General features: G+C 45.1%; 1 protein-coding gene across 2 annotated transcripts; it reads left to right on the top strand.

Moving 5' to 3' along the window:
- Positions 1–5,399: 5,399 nt before the first annotated feature.
- On the top strand, positions 5,400–8,090 carry LOC123998112 (C-type natriuretic peptide 1-like). 2 transcript variants are annotated; one of them, XM_046303034.1, is made up of 3 exons: positions 5,400–5,648; positions 6,295–6,481; positions 6,994–8,090. In XM_046303034.1, the coding sequence occupies exons 2-3, from the start codon at positions 6,383–6,385 to the stop codon at positions 7,285–7,287; spliced, it is 393 nt and encodes a 130-aa protein (XP_046158990.1). In that variant the 5' UTR covers positions 5,400–5,648; positions 6,295–6,382; the 3' UTR covers positions 7,288–8,090. The 2 variants fall into 2 exon arrangements, with proteins under 2 accessions (XP_046158990.1, XP_046158989.1); XM_046303033.1 differs by having other exon boundaries at positions 5,400–5,762.
- Positions 8,091–15,173: the final 7,083 nt, after the last annotated feature.

The raw sequence follows: 15,173 nt of genomic DNA, 5'->3' as shown, positions 1-15,173 counted from the left end.
AGTTTTATTGCAGTGCTTGTTAGCCATCTCTTTGAAAACAACTTGTGTGAAACACTTGCAATTAAAGTGGAACTGACAGCATTTTAGCTGAAATCTTAATATTTTCATATACTCCCCCTGACCATTTTTACCCCCCTTTTCATGGTATCCAATTGTTTAGTAGCTACTATCTTGTCTCATCGCGACAACTCCCGTACAGGCTCGGGAGAGACTAAGGTCGAGAGCCATGCGTCCTCCGAAACACAACCCAAACAAGTTTAACACAACACAGTGCGCATCCAACCCAGAAGCCAGCCGCACCAATGTGTCGGAGGAAACACCGTGCATTGCGCCCGGCCCGCCACAGGAGTCGCTAGTGAGACAAGGATATCCCTACTGCCCAAACCCTACCGACGCCAGGCCAATTGTGCGTCGCCCCATGGACCTCCCGGTCGCGGCCGGCTATGCCACCGGGGAGGCCTCACTAACTTTTTTTTTTGGCTACGTTTACTGACACTGGTCATTCAGCAGGTGATGCGTGTTCCTAAATATATCAGTTCTGCGTTCTGGCACACTCCGACAAGAGTATTCTGAAATTGGAGTATATGGCCAGAGTGAATTTGCGAACGCAAGAGATATGCTAACTGTTAAACAGTTGTTCAAGTTCTTGCTAGCTAACCAAATGACACCTGCATCTCTAGCTCTGTAAAGTATGATAGAAAAATTACATTTACCTGATTTGTTTGATAATAATAGTTTGCAATTAATGCTTAATAATAGATAGGATATTTCTGTCCTGTTAGTGTTTGTATAGTCTCCACTCTAGTTCCCTGCAGCTAATCTGGGTGTATGGTCACCAGAGATGGCTTGACCTGACAAATGAGTTAGACTGCATTACATAGACCAGATGTGGTGGGTGTAACCGAGAGAGAGCCAGGAGGAGTTTAGAACAATTCCTCATTGTCTCAATCATCCTTTCATCTGGGAAACTAAGCCAGGGTGACGACAACCCATGTGCAGATAATGACGGGTTGAACCCAGAGTGGCTTATGATGCGCCTTGGTCTGCATGGAGGGGGAGGTTGAACCAACCATGACTGAGCATTGTTGGTGTCAGCTATATATATAGGTCTCTTTGCATTTGTGTAAAGGTTAGGTTACTCGGTCCAACACCCAAGAGTGGGGGGGGGGGGGGGCTCAACCAGCCTCATTATTGCAATAATTAATCCATATTAAATAAAGATGATTGCTTGAAGAAATGACAATCTCTCTCTACTGCATCTCCACAATATTTTTGACAACGAGGAGCTGGTCTGCAACTTTACCCAGATCTTCAGGAGCGGTCAACAGGTGAACTGCACAGGGGATCAGAAATTGGGATCTGAGTAAACCACACTTATTATTGAGCAGCTTGACCCGACTATGATCTGAAAGGTAGCTGGCACGGGTGGCCACCGAAAAACGATAGGAGGGGAAAATCAGTTACTCACCCACTCAATGACATAACATTGTCCTAACAGTTTCTATATAGCTCCATGTTTTTAGCTTGCTACACAAATAGATACAGTAGCCTATTAGCCACGTTATGATTGACTTGTGATCATTACCCTTGCTAGTTTGATTGTATTGACATTCCCAGCCTTAGTTACATTTGTCAGTTTTTGTCCAAAATATTGAGTCATTGAAACTGAAACAGTGCATCCTGAATGGAGGCAGCAAACCATGTACCAGGCCAGCTGTGATTTACAACCTGACAGCAATATGTTTTTGGACACCTGAGGAACGTGTTAGTGAATTATAATCATGCATTCAACTGCATCCATCTATTCTGGCAACAATGGCTTAGTGTACCTCATGGAACAATGAGTCAAATATAACCTCTTTTTAAAACCTCTTATAAAGTTGATTTTGTAGCATAAACTGGGAATTTACATGTTTTTATTGATATTATGATTTGTTTGTTTCAAATATGCAAAGTAGTTAAACCGCTGTCAGTTCCACTTTAGGTCACTGGTTACTTTGTGATAGTGAAATGTTTTTTGCAATGGGAAGTAATAGTTGTGCATTTCGATTGGGAAACAATGGTTGTGTTTTTGTATTCTTGTGATTGGGACCTACTGACTTATTATGAGTTTATGGACTGTTTGTCCTTTAACATCATGCTGTTTGTGACTGCTGTCTTTCCATCGGCCCTATGCAGTGGTGTAGATGTGCTTGGAGAAGAAGTGGGTATACTCTAATTTTGCCATAACCTTCCCATAAGTCCCGCCCAGCAAAGGAAAGGCACCCTTTGTGAAAAATCCTGTTTAACGAGTTTTTCTGTAGATTTTTCAACTTTAAATCACACCTTTTTTTAAATAGACAAAATACACATGTGGGGGTGTAAATCCACAACAATGCTTAAATCACATCAATCTGTTTGGGTGGGCCTGGCTCCCCAGTGGGTGGGCCTCTGTCCACCCAGGCCCATCCATGTCTGCGCCCCTGATGCAAACATCACAAATAGCCTACTAACCAACACTTCTGACTAAACTTTTTCAACACTTGGTTTGCATACCCATTGTTGCCTTGGTTAACATTTACTTGGAGATATAAGTTGAAACATCTTTCCTACCCTACCAGCTTCCGATGTCATTCTTCTCTGAGCTGCTCCATGCCAAACCCATCTGATGCTGCACACTCTTTACTGTCTGCAGATTATATTCTTCTGAAACTAGGCTATGTGCAGCGTGCATGTGAATATATTTCACGTTCTTTGTGATTGTGTAGGCTACTTTGTGCATACTTTTTCTATTGTAGTACATCATTGATAAATCATATAGGTTCACTACATGACTTTGATATGCAACAGTGGGGATTAAGAGGTGAGTATATGCAATGACCACTGAGCAAAAGCTCCACTATATTTTGGCCCTTTGTGTTTTACAAAAAGTGTGTTCTCCTACACTAGTGTGTTGGTATTAAAGTTTCTCTTTTCAGAATTATAAACTTTTCAGAATCACTGGAGGCCTATAGGTTTGCTACTATGCAAATATAGTCTATAATAGATTTTAAAAAGCTGTTAATATATTGTTTCAATAAAGGAGTGTATATATTTGGCCTGGAGAAGCAGTTCTATGTGCTGACTGAATGGAAGCGAATAATTATTCGTTTTTTACTCTGGTCTGGGGAAGACATTAGGAGTCCTCACTGTCTGAGACAGAGTACAAATGTATCAGACTCAGTACTACAACAGGCTTTAGGCTATAGCCAATCAGGTCAATGCTCATGCCTGTGTATCTGAAGGTAGTCTCTTATGATAGACAACACCAGCATGTATGAGAGATTTGGTCCTGGGTGCTGAGATTAATCTGCAATGCCTGCTGGTGTTACGGCAGTGAGGCTGCAGGGGGCAGAGAGCAGATGGTACTGACAGACTGTAACTCACTGTATGAGGGAGAGAAGGCACCACACACAGGGTAGAGCGAGGCTATAAACACACAGGATGGAAAGTGAGGCTCTGCAATGACCACTGTACACACACACACAGCAGAGATGCTATGACACATACAGTGGGGAGAACAAATATTTGATAACCTGCACAATCGTCAGTGTTTCCTACTTACAAAGCATGTAGAGGTCTGTAATTTTTCAACTGTGAGAGACTGAATCTAAAACAAAAATCCAGAAAATCACATTGATTTTTTTCAGTAATTCATTTGCATTTTATTGCATGACATAAGTATTTGATCACCTACCAACCAGTAAGAATTCTGGCTCTCACAGACCTGTTAGTTTTTCTTTAAGAAGCCCTCCTGTTCTCCACTCATTACTTGTATTAACTGCACCTGTTTGAACTTGTTACTTGTATAAAAGACACCTGTTCACACACTCAATCAAACATACTCCAACCTCTCCACAATGGCCAAGACCAGAGAGCTGTGTAAGGACATCAGGGATAAAATTGTAGACCTGCACAAGGCTGGGATGGGCTACAGGACAATAGGCAAACAGCTTGGTGAGAAGGCAACAACTGTTGGCGCAATTATTAGAAAATGGAAGAAGTTCAAGACGACGGTCAATCGCCCTCCGTCTGGGGCTACATGCAAGGTCTCACCTTGTGGGGCATCAATGATCATGAGGAAGGTGAGGGATCAGCCCAGAACTACACGGCAGGACCTGGTCAGTGACCTGAAGAGAGCTGGGACCACAGTCTCAAAGAAAACCATTAGTAACACACTATGCCACCATGGATTAAAATCCTGCAGCGCACGCAAGGTTCCTCTGCTCAAGCCAGTGCATGTCCAGGCCCGTCTGAAGTTTGCCAATGACCGTCTGGATGGCCCAGAAGAGGAATGGGAGAAGGTCGTGTGGTCTGATTAGCTCTATTTTTTTCTCAACTTAACTCGCCGTGTTTGGAAGAAGAAGGATGAGTACAACCCCAAGAACGCCATCCCAACCGTGAAGCATGGAGGTGGAAACGATTCTTTGGGGATGCTTTTCTGCAAAGGGGACAGGACGACTGCACTTTATTGAGGGGAGGATGGATGGGGCCATGTATCGCGAGATCTTGGCCAACAACCTCCTTCCCTCAGTAAGAGCATTGAAGATGGGTCGTGGCTGGGTCTTCCAGCATGACAATGACCCGAAACACACAGCCAGGGCAGCTAAGGAGTGGCTCCGTAAGAAGCATCTCAAGGTCCTGGAGTGGCCTAGCCAGTCTTCAGACCTGAACCCAATAGAAAGTCTTTGGAGGAAGCTGAAAGTCCGTATTGCCCAGCGACAGCCCCGAAACCTGAAGGATCTGGAGAAGGTCTGTATGGAGGAGTGGGCCAAAATCCCTGCTACAGTGTGTGCAAACCTGGTCAAGAACTACAGGAAACGTATGATCTCTGTAATTGCAAACAAATGTTTCTGTACCAAATATTAAGTTCTGCTTTTTTTTTCAAATACTTGTCATGCAATAAAATGCAAATTAATTACTTAAAAATCATACATGATTTTTGTTTTAGATTCCGTCTCTATGATTAAAAAATTACAGACCTCTACATGCTTTGTAAGTAGGAAAACCTGCAAAAGCGGCAGTGTATCAAATACTTGTTTTCCCCACTGTACACTGATGGGGTGGTGGGATTACCAGACCGATGGAGGACGACCTCCTACAGTAGTTCCAGTTTAAAAAATTGGTCCTACCCAGCCACTGTACCCGTTGGGTGCTCTTGTCATGTTTCTATTTGCCCTTTGACCCTGACAGGTGTCCTCCCGTGACATCATTGTGTTCCAAGCAAGGGAGATGTGTGGCCACTGGCAACCTCTAGTCACCTTGGTGATGACAAACACTCCTACTGCCATGACATCATCCCAGTGATGAAGTAGGGGAGGGGAGATGGAGGGGGCCGGAGGGAGGATATTTGCTGCTATAAACCCACCGCATCATCCCAGCTGATACACTAACATTAAACCACTGCCAAGCGAACACAAACGCAAGAGGCAAACACATCCTTTCAATAACATCAGTGAGAGAGAGGGAAGAGGCGAAAGGGAGGGGCAAAGCGTGAGATAGTGATGCTTTCAGCAGGTGCCAAACAGTGAGAGGTAGCTGATAGAGAGGGAAAGACTGAGAGAAAGAGATGCAACCAGCCTGTGAGAGCACACAGTGACCCACAGCATCGGAGACAAGAGAAGAAGACGGTGTGAGTTATTTCATGCATTCTTTATTTGTTCGTTTAGCGAAAGGGTGAGAGGTTATGCACCTGTACTTTCAGGTTGATTAGATACAGAGGAAGATGGAATTTGTACCAAAAAGTAGGTATTGCTGCATATTTTATTGTATACAATGAATGTTTTATTTGGTACGTTATTATCATGCAGTAATTATTATTCCTGAGTAAATACTTACATGCATCCATGTCTATTTGATCTTGAAGCACCAGGAAGTACAATGTACTGATTTGTTATAGAGGAATCGGGCTCATTTGTAGATCTGATGTTTTGTAAGATATTCAATGAAAATTACTACTCATCTCACAGACATAATGTCACTTTCTACCTCGTCTCAGATTTTCATACAGCAGTATATTGTGTGTACAAGGCAATTTCTCCCTTGGCGAAAAGTTATTCTCATGTATTTGATTATTAACATCAGAGTATTAAATGTCATCATAAAGCATGATCATGGATGTATCTTTATGGTCAGTAGAGTCGTGGTCATTGCTCTGTGTGATGTGTAGTCATAAACATTTTTCAGTATGGTTTTAGAGATGTATTATAGTTGTATCAATAGTCACTGTATTATCTATAGTGGCATATTAATATGAATTCCTCTCTGTTTTTACAGAATCCTGTTGTCATTGCAGTGTCAGTGTAGTCGTGTCCAGCCAGTCTCCTGCATTACTCTTCCTGCCCTCCCTCTACTCACTGCTGCCATGCTGTACCCAGCTCTGCTCTGTGCTGCTCTGCTCCTGATAGCACCCCTGGGGCACACAGAGGGGCGCACCCTGCACCCCTCACCTGATGCCATCCAGGTAAGGAGGGAGAAGGGAGAGGGATAGTGGGAGGAGAATAGTAAGAAGAGGGGAGATGGGGATGGAGAAGGAGGGGGGAGTGGAAACTTAGGGAGTGGGACAGAGGGGAGATGGGGAAGGAGGGGGAGAGTGGGACAGAGGGGGATGGAGAAGGAGAGGGAGTGTAGTAGGGGGATCTGGGGAGAGTGGAACAGAGGGGAGATGGAGGGGGAGTGGAAACTTAGGGAGGGGGAGAGTGGGACAGAGGGGGATGGAGAAGGAGGGGAGTGTAGGGGTAGCTGGGGAGAGTGGGACAAAGGAGAGTGGGACAGATGGGAGAAGGAGGGGGAGTGTAGGGGTAGCTGGGGATGGAGGAGGGGGAGTGTAGGGGTAGCTGTGGAGCGAGTGGGAGATGGGGAGTAGAGGGTATATTTGGATTGGGGGCAGAAATGGATCATCAATAACTTTTTTACGGAGCTCTCGTGACTTTTCTGGGTAGTAATAATAACAGCATATTTGTTGTTCCTGCCTAGTTTGTTGAGCAGTTTCTGGATCGCTACAACGACCTGACCCTGGATGACCTGGAGAACCTGGTGAGCAGCCAACCAGAGGAGCCCTCTGCTTTTACTTCCGGGGTCAAAGTCGCTGAGTACCCCAAATGGGCTGACATACCAGCACAGGGTGACAGCACCTGGCTCCGCCTCCTGAAGGGGACCCTGGCCAATCAGAAAAGAGCTGTGACGGACCGGTCGAGGAGGGGGTGGAACAGAGGATGCTTCGGGCTCAAACTGGACAGGATCGGGTCAATGAGTGGACTGGGCTGCTAGTGGAGAGAGAGGAAGGGACTGACGCCCCTCAGGGGATATGAGGACGAACACACAGTAGGCTGCTACACAGCACACAGTCATTTACACACATGTGGTGAATACAAGGATATTAATGTGAGTACAAAGGAGGTCTACATGTAGCGTAGCTGTAGTGTACTTGCTGTATTGCTAATGTGGTTCCATCGAGCTTAAAGAAAGTTACTCTGTATGTCTCCTGGCTGTTGGAAGGGGTTGGCTGTACTTATATTGTACATCTATTCATTTGAATCTTGAAAGTATCAGAGTTATGTTTACATCAAGCTGTTATTCTATTTTAAGTCTCTGAGTGTTGTTTTGACAGTAAACCTGCACTTTATTTAAAACTAAGTATTTAAAAGTGTTGTCTTTCTTGACTAATATTGTCCTTGTTAATCCTGCAGGAATAGTTGTGGTATGGCATGTTTAATGGAAATAAATATTTGAAAAAAATGTAATATAATTCAAGTCAAATGTTTCTTCTCTCTGCTATTGATTTGACATACATTTGGCATGAATAAATGTACACTGAACCACGTTGTATTGTTTAGACATACATTTGGCATGAATAAATGTACACTGAACCACGTTGTATTGTTTAGACATACATTTGGCATGAATAAATGTACACTGAACCACGTTGTATTGTTTAGACATACATTTGGCATGAATAAATGTACACTGAACCACGTTGTATTGTTTAGACATACATTTGGCATGAATAAATGTACACTGAACCACGTTGTATTGTTTAGACATACATTTGGCATGAATAAATGTACACTGAACCACATTGTATTGTGTTCTATTAAAGTCCTGACACCTTCCAGTGGCAGATTCATCCTCAAATCCTCGACTCCATTTGTTCATTTCACATTGGCATGCGTCATCTACATATTCATGCATTTCCATTCAATTTGAAGGTTCAATTTCTCACAGCAGATATTAATACCTCTGTTTCCATGGTCGGTTTTATTCAATCTGCCACAGGCAGCTGAGGGAGAGAGAAGGTACATGTCTTCCTCAGAGCTAAATGAAATGCCTGCATTAAATGGTGGGGTTGTGTGGGAGGACCAATTAGGGCTTGGAGCTACGCTAATCAAGCTACCACTGATGCTTCCAAACTGAATTTACTATGTTGTTAGTATCTCACTTATAGAAGGGAGTTAACTCTTGTCTACATGACAAGTACTTCCCAAACAGAACATCATCTTCTCTCTTTAAATACAGTTCTAGGTTGGAGAAAGAGGGCATTTCACCAGGGTCAGTTCTGGGTTGGAGAAAGAGGGCATTTCACCAGGGTCAGTTCTGGGTTGGAGAAAGAGGGCATTTCACCAGGGTCAATTCTGGGTTGGGGAAAGAGGGCATGTCACCAGGGTCAGTTATGGGTTGGGGAAAGAGGGCATGTCACCAGGGTCAGTTCTGGATTGGGGAAAGAGGGCATGTCACCAGGGCCAGTTCTGGGTTGGGGAAAGAGGGCATTTCACCAGGGTCAGTTCTGGGTTGGGGAAAGAGTGCATGTCACCAGGGCCAGTTCTGGGTTGGGGAAAGAGGGCATTTCACCAGGGCCAGTTCTGGGTTGGGGAAAGAGTGCATGTCACCAGGGCCAGTTCTGGGTTGGGGAAAGAGGGCATTTCACCAGGGCCAGTTCTGGGTTGGGGAAAGAGGGCATGTCACCAGGGACAGTTATGGGTTGGGGAAAGAGGGCATTTCACTGGGGTCAGTTATGGGTTGGGGAAAGAGGGCATTTCACTGGGGTCAGTTCTGGGTTGGGGAAAGAGGGCATTTCACCAGGGTCAGTTCTGGGTTGGAGAAAGAGGGCATGTCACCAGGGTCAGTTCTGGGTTGGGGAAAGAGGGCATTTCACCAGGGACAGTTCTGGGTTGGGGAAAGAGGGCATTTCACCAGGGTCAATAGAGTGCATTAGAGGTTGGGAGATGGATACTGAGAGTCTCTAGAGCAGGGGTACTCAACTCTGACCCTAAGAAGGCTGGAGCCTGCTGGTTTTCTGTTCTACCTGGTAATTAATTGCACACACATGGTGCCCCAGGTCTAAACCAGTCCCTGATTAGGGGGACAATTCAAAAATGCAATGGAACTGGCTTTGAGGTCCAGAGTTGAGATTGGGGGCTCTAGAGTCATTAGTGTGTTTGTCACATAAGAGGTTAAAAGTCTGGATGCAGTCCCTAAAGTAAACCACAAGAGGTCAGTCTGAATTAGTCTGTCATGTTCCAAGGTCCAAACCGATGTGCATTCCAGACTCCAGACTTAGTGCTGGACTCTGTTAATGGACATTATGAGACTGATGATAATTCAGCAGCATATGAACCCAGGTGTACACATTCCTGATGCATGTTTTACCAGAGGTCAAATATAAAGATATTTCAGATAACTCAAGTTAGTCGGAGCATGAACAGTGCTGGCAACACCAGGGTTGTAGGATTGCTCTATTAAAGCAGTACAAGTTTAGTATTTGGTCTCGTATTCATAGCAGCAAAGCTTGTGACTCTACAAATTTGTTGGATGCATTTGCAGTTTGTTTTGGTTGAGTTTCAGATTATTTTGTGCCCAATAGAAACTAATGATACATAATGTATTGTGTAATTTTGGATTCACTTTTAATGTAAATAAAAATAGAATAAGTTTCTAAACACTTCTACATTAATGTGGATACTAACATGATTACGGAGAATCCTGAATGAATCGTGAATCACGATGAGTAATAAAATTACAGAAGCACAATTATCTTGGTATTACTTTAATACACATGATCTGTCCCAAGACATTTGCTCCCCAAAAATGGGGGGGGGGTCTATGGACAAAAGTGCTGTAATTTCTAAACGGATGAAACCCTCAAATTAAAGCTGCACTTTAATCTCATAGTCATTGTTTGATTTCAAATCCAAGAAAATAAGACAAAATGCTTCACTGTCCCAATAATGACAGAGGACACTGTATATTGACACATAGCCTATAGCAGGATTCTTCTTGTACTCTCTTTGAGTCCATGGCTCCTCTTTAGTATTCAAAACTACTTTTGGCTTCCTCTGATTTTCTCAAAAGCACTACACAAATCTGAACATAACTAACCAACTGAACAGTGAATTATCAGACACAAAGGAAATGTTTTCTTACAGAAATCTGTAGGCCTACATGAAAAACCTAAATTAAGGGAGAAGTTGGCCTTTATATTAGCCTGCCATGGACTACAGTATGACCTATGATGACTGTGTGATCATGTGGTGTGATATTAAGCAGGGTCAAGTACAGTACACAGTATCACCAGTGTATACCATCCACCGAGGAGTAGACCGTCTGATTCTATTTATAGAACGACCTTTACTTCACCTCTCTGACATTAAGCTGTGCAGCGGAGGCCAAGAGCAGTGCGTGTTCACATGGGGTCGTGGTAGTTCAACTATGCCCAGGTCATTGGCTCGTCACCACCCTAAATTCCAACACCTGTGACAAAAATATTAGTGCTGGGTGGCATGACTGCTATTGTGCTGTTGAACATGCTGTTCATGTGTCATGGGTCATGGCATGTCGCGCTGTGTTGGAGAACATGTTCATGCTGTTCATGGGTCATGGCATGTCGCGCTGTGTTGGAGAACATGTTCATGCTGTTCATGGGTCATGGCATGTCGCGCTGTGTTGGATAACATGTTCATGCTGTTCATGGGTCATGGGTCATGGCATGTCGCGCTGTGTTGGAGAACATGTTCATGCTGTTCATGGGTCATGGCATGTCGCGCTGTGTTGGAGAACATGTTCATGCTGTTCATGGGTCATGGGTCATGGCATGTCGTGCTGTGTTGGATAACATGTTCATGCTGTTCATGGGTCATGGTATGTCGCGCTGTGTTGGATAACATGTTCATGCTGTTCATGGGTCATGGCATGTCGCGCTGTGTTGGAGAACATGTTCATGTGTCATGGGTCATGGCATGTCGCGCTGTGTTGGAGAACATGTTCATGTGTCATGGGTCATGGCATGTCGCGCTGTGTTGGATAACATGTTCATGTGTCATGGGTCATGGCATGTCGCGCTGTGTTGGAGAACATGTTCATGTGTCATGGGTCATGGTATGTCACGCTGTGTTGGAGAACATGTTCATGTGTCATGGGTCATGGCATGTCATGGCATGTCTGTGTTGGATAACATGTTCATGTGTCATGGGTCATGGCATGTCGCGCTGTGTTGGAGAACATGTTCATGCTGTTCATGGGTCATGGCATGTCGCGCTGTGTTGGATAACATGTTCATGTGTCATGGGTCATGGCATGTCGCGCTGTGTTGGAGAACATGTTCATGTGTCATGGGTCATGGCATGTCGCGCTGTGTTGGAGAACATGTTCATGCTGTTCATGGGTCATGGCATGTCGCGCTGTGTTGGATAACATGTTCATGCTGTTCATGGGTCATGGCATGTCGCGCTGTGTTGGAGAACATGTTCATGTGTCATGGGTCATGGTATGTCACGCTGTGTTGGAGAACATGTTCATGTGTCATGGGTCATGGCATGTCGCGCTGTGTTGGATAACATGTTCATGTGTCATGGGTCATGGCATGTCGCGCTGTGTTGGAGAACATGTTCATGCTGTTCATGGGTCATGGCATGTCGCGCTGTGTTGGATAACATGTTCATGTGTCATGGGTCATGGCATGTCGCGCTGTGTTGGAGAACATGTTCATGCTGTTCATGGGTCATGGCATGTCGCGCTGTGTTGGATAACATGTTCATGTGTCATGGGTCATGGCATGTCGCGCTGTGTTGGAGAACATGTTCATGTGTCATGGGTCATGGCATGTCGCGCTGTGTTGGAGAACATGTTCATGCTGTTCATGGGTCATGGCATGTCGCGCTGTGTTGGATAACATGTTCATGTGTCATGGGTCATGGCATGTCGCGCTGTGTTGGATAACATGTTCATGCTGTTCATGGGTCATGGCATGTCACGCTGTGTTGGATAACATGTTCATGCTGTTCATGGGTCATGGCATGTCGCGCTGTGTTGGAGAACATGTTCATGTGTCATGGGTCATGGCATGTCGCGCTGTGTTGGAGAACATGTTCATGTGTCATGGGTCATGGCATGTCGCGCTGTGTTGGATAACATGTTCATGTGTCATGGGTCATGGCATGTCGCGCTGTGTTGGAGAACATGTTCATGTGTCATGGGTCATGGCATGTCGCGCTGTGTTGGAGAACATGTTCATGTGTCATGGGTCATGGCATGTCGCGCTGTGTTGGATAACATGTTCATGTGTCATGGGTCATGGCATGTCGCGCTGTGTTGGATAACATGTTCATGCTGTTCATGGGTCATGGCATGTCGCGCTGTGTTGGAGAACATGTTCATGTGTCATGGGTCATGGCATGTCGCGCTGTGTTGGATAACATGTTCATGTGTCATGGGTCATGGCATGTCGCGCTGTGTTGGAGAACATGTTCATGTGTCATGGGTCATGGCATGTCGCGCTGTGTTGGATAACATGTTCATGTGTCATGGGTCATGGCATGTCGCGCTGTGTTGGAGAACATGTTCATGTGTCATGGGTCATGGCATGTCGCGCTGTGTTGGATAACATGTTCATGTGTCATGGGTCATGGCATGTCGCGCTGTGTTGGAGAACATGTTCATGCTGTTCATGGGTCATGGCATGTCGCGCTGTGTTGGATAACATGTTCATGTGTCATGGGTCATGGCATGTCGTGCTGTGTTGGAGAACATGTTCATGCTGTTCATGGGTCATGGCATGTCGCACTGTGTTGGAGAACATGTTCATGTGTCATGGGTCATGGCATGTCGCGCTGTGTTGGATAACATGTTCATGTGTCATGGGTCATGGCATGTCGCGCTGTGTTGGAGAACATGTTCATGCTGTTCATGGGTCATGGCATGTCGCACTGTGTTGGAGAACATGTTCATGTGTCATGGGTCATGGCATGTCGCGCTGTGTTGGATAACATGTTCATGTGTCATGGGTCATGGCATGTCGCGCTGTGTTGGATAACATGTTCATGTGTCATGGGTCATGGCATGTCGCGCTGTGTTGGATAACATGTTCATGTGTCATGGGTCATGGCATGTCGCGCTGTGTTGGATAACATGTTCATGCTGTTCATGGGTCATGGCATGTCGCGCTGTGTTGGATAACATGTTCATGCTGTTCATGGGTCATGGCATGTCGCACTGTGTTGGAGAACATGTTCATGCTGTTCATGGGTCATGGCATGTCGCACTGTGTTGGAGAACATGTTCATGTGTCATGGGTCATGGCATGTCGCGCTGTGTTGGAGAACATGTTCATGCTGTTCATGGGTCATGGCATGTCGCACTGTGTTGGAGAACATGTTCATGTGTCATGGGTCATGGCATGTCGCGCTGTGTTGGATAACATGTTCATGCTGTTCATGGGTCATGGCATGTCGCGCTGTGTTGGTGAACATGTTCATGTGTCATGGGTCATGGCATGTCGCGCTGTGTTGGAGAACATGTTCATGTGTCATGGGTCATGGCATGTCGCGCTGTGTTGGAGAACATGTTCATGTGTCATGGGTCATGGCATGTCGCGCTGTGTTGGAGAACATGTTCATGTGTCATGGGTCATGGCATGTCGCGCTGTGTTGGAGAACATGTTCATGCTGTTCATGGGTCATGGCATGTCGCGCTGTGTTGGAGAACATGTTCATGTGTCATGGGTCATGGCATGTCGCGCTGTGTTGGAGAACATGTTCATGTGTCATGGGTCATGGCATGTCGCGCTGTGTTGGAGAACATGTTCATGCTGTTCATGGGTCATGGCATGTCGCACTGTGTTGGAGAACATGTTCATGTGTCATGGGTCATGGCATGTCGCGCTGTGTTGGAGAACATGTTCATGTGTCATGGGTCATGGCATGTCGCGCTGTGTTGGAGAACATGTTCATGTGTCATGGGTCATGGCATGTCGCGCTGTGTTGGAGAACATGTTCATGTGTCATGGGTCATGGCATGTCGCGCTGTGTTGGAGAACATGTTCATGGGTCATGGCATGTCGCGCTGTGTTGGATAACATGTTCATGTGTCATGGGTCATGGCATGTCGCGCTGTGTTGGATAACATGTTCATGTGTCATGGGTCATGGCATGTCGCGCTGTGTTGGAGAACATGTTCATGCTGTTCATGGGTCATGGCATGTCGCGCTGTGTTGGAGAACATGTTCATGCTGTTCATGGGTCATGGCATGTCGCGCTGTGTTGGAGAACATGTTGCGCTAGTTCTGGGTTATTTCCTTCACTGTGATATTTAGGTACAAGTTGTTGTGTGTTTTGCTTGTAGAGGCATGTGGGCCAAAGGCCTAAGGGTTCAGACTGTACTAATTGGTTGTTTTATATTCCTATAGAGAGCAGAAAGAAAAGATCCCTGATGCCCCTCCCTGGTTCCAACAAGTCTTTATTGACCTAATGGGACATTTATTATCAGAAGAAATGATTGTAATTACATGGGTGTTTACATTTGTACTATTTCACACATGTACATGTGTGTTTCATCCACATATGAATTATATATATATATTTTTTTGAACAACCCTCGGAGAGTGTGTTCACGGCCAGGGATCAGCCATTATTAGGTTTAAGTGCCTTGCTCAAGGCCACATCTACTTTTTTCCCCTATAGTAGTCAGCTTGGTGATTCAAACCAGCGACCTTTCAAGCCAGCGACCGCATAGGCAGTAATGGAATTCATCATTTTTTAAATGAACTATAAATGTGTCCTTTCATTTTATAATTGTTATTGCACATACTCATTGCTTTAAAAATAATAGGTCATCATAAATGGACAAAAGTCACTGAATGTGTTTGACCCCAGAATTGACCCCTGCGG

Source organism: Oncorhynchus gorbuscha, linkage group LG15 (assembly GCF_021184085.1).
Source record: "Oncorhynchus gorbuscha isolate QuinsamMale2020 ecotype Even-year linkage group LG15, OgorEven_v1.0, whole genome shotgun sequence".
Taxonomy (NCBI): Eukaryota; Metazoa; Chordata; class Actinopteri; order Salmoniformes; family Salmonidae; genus Oncorhynchus; species Oncorhynchus gorbuscha.
Note: the sequence above shows the minus strand (reverse complement) of the source record. Positions and strands in the feature narration are given on the sequence as shown.

Coding starts and splice junctions, on each gene's coding strand:
- LOC123998112 (XM_046303034.1), top strand. CDS start 6,383: ATGCTGTACCCAGCTCTGCTCTGTGCTGCTCTGCTCCTGATAGCACCC. Junction 6,482..6,993: donor CCTCACCTGATGCCATCCAG/GTAAGGAGGGAG, acceptor GTTCCTGCCTAG/TTTGTTGAGCAGTTTCTGGA.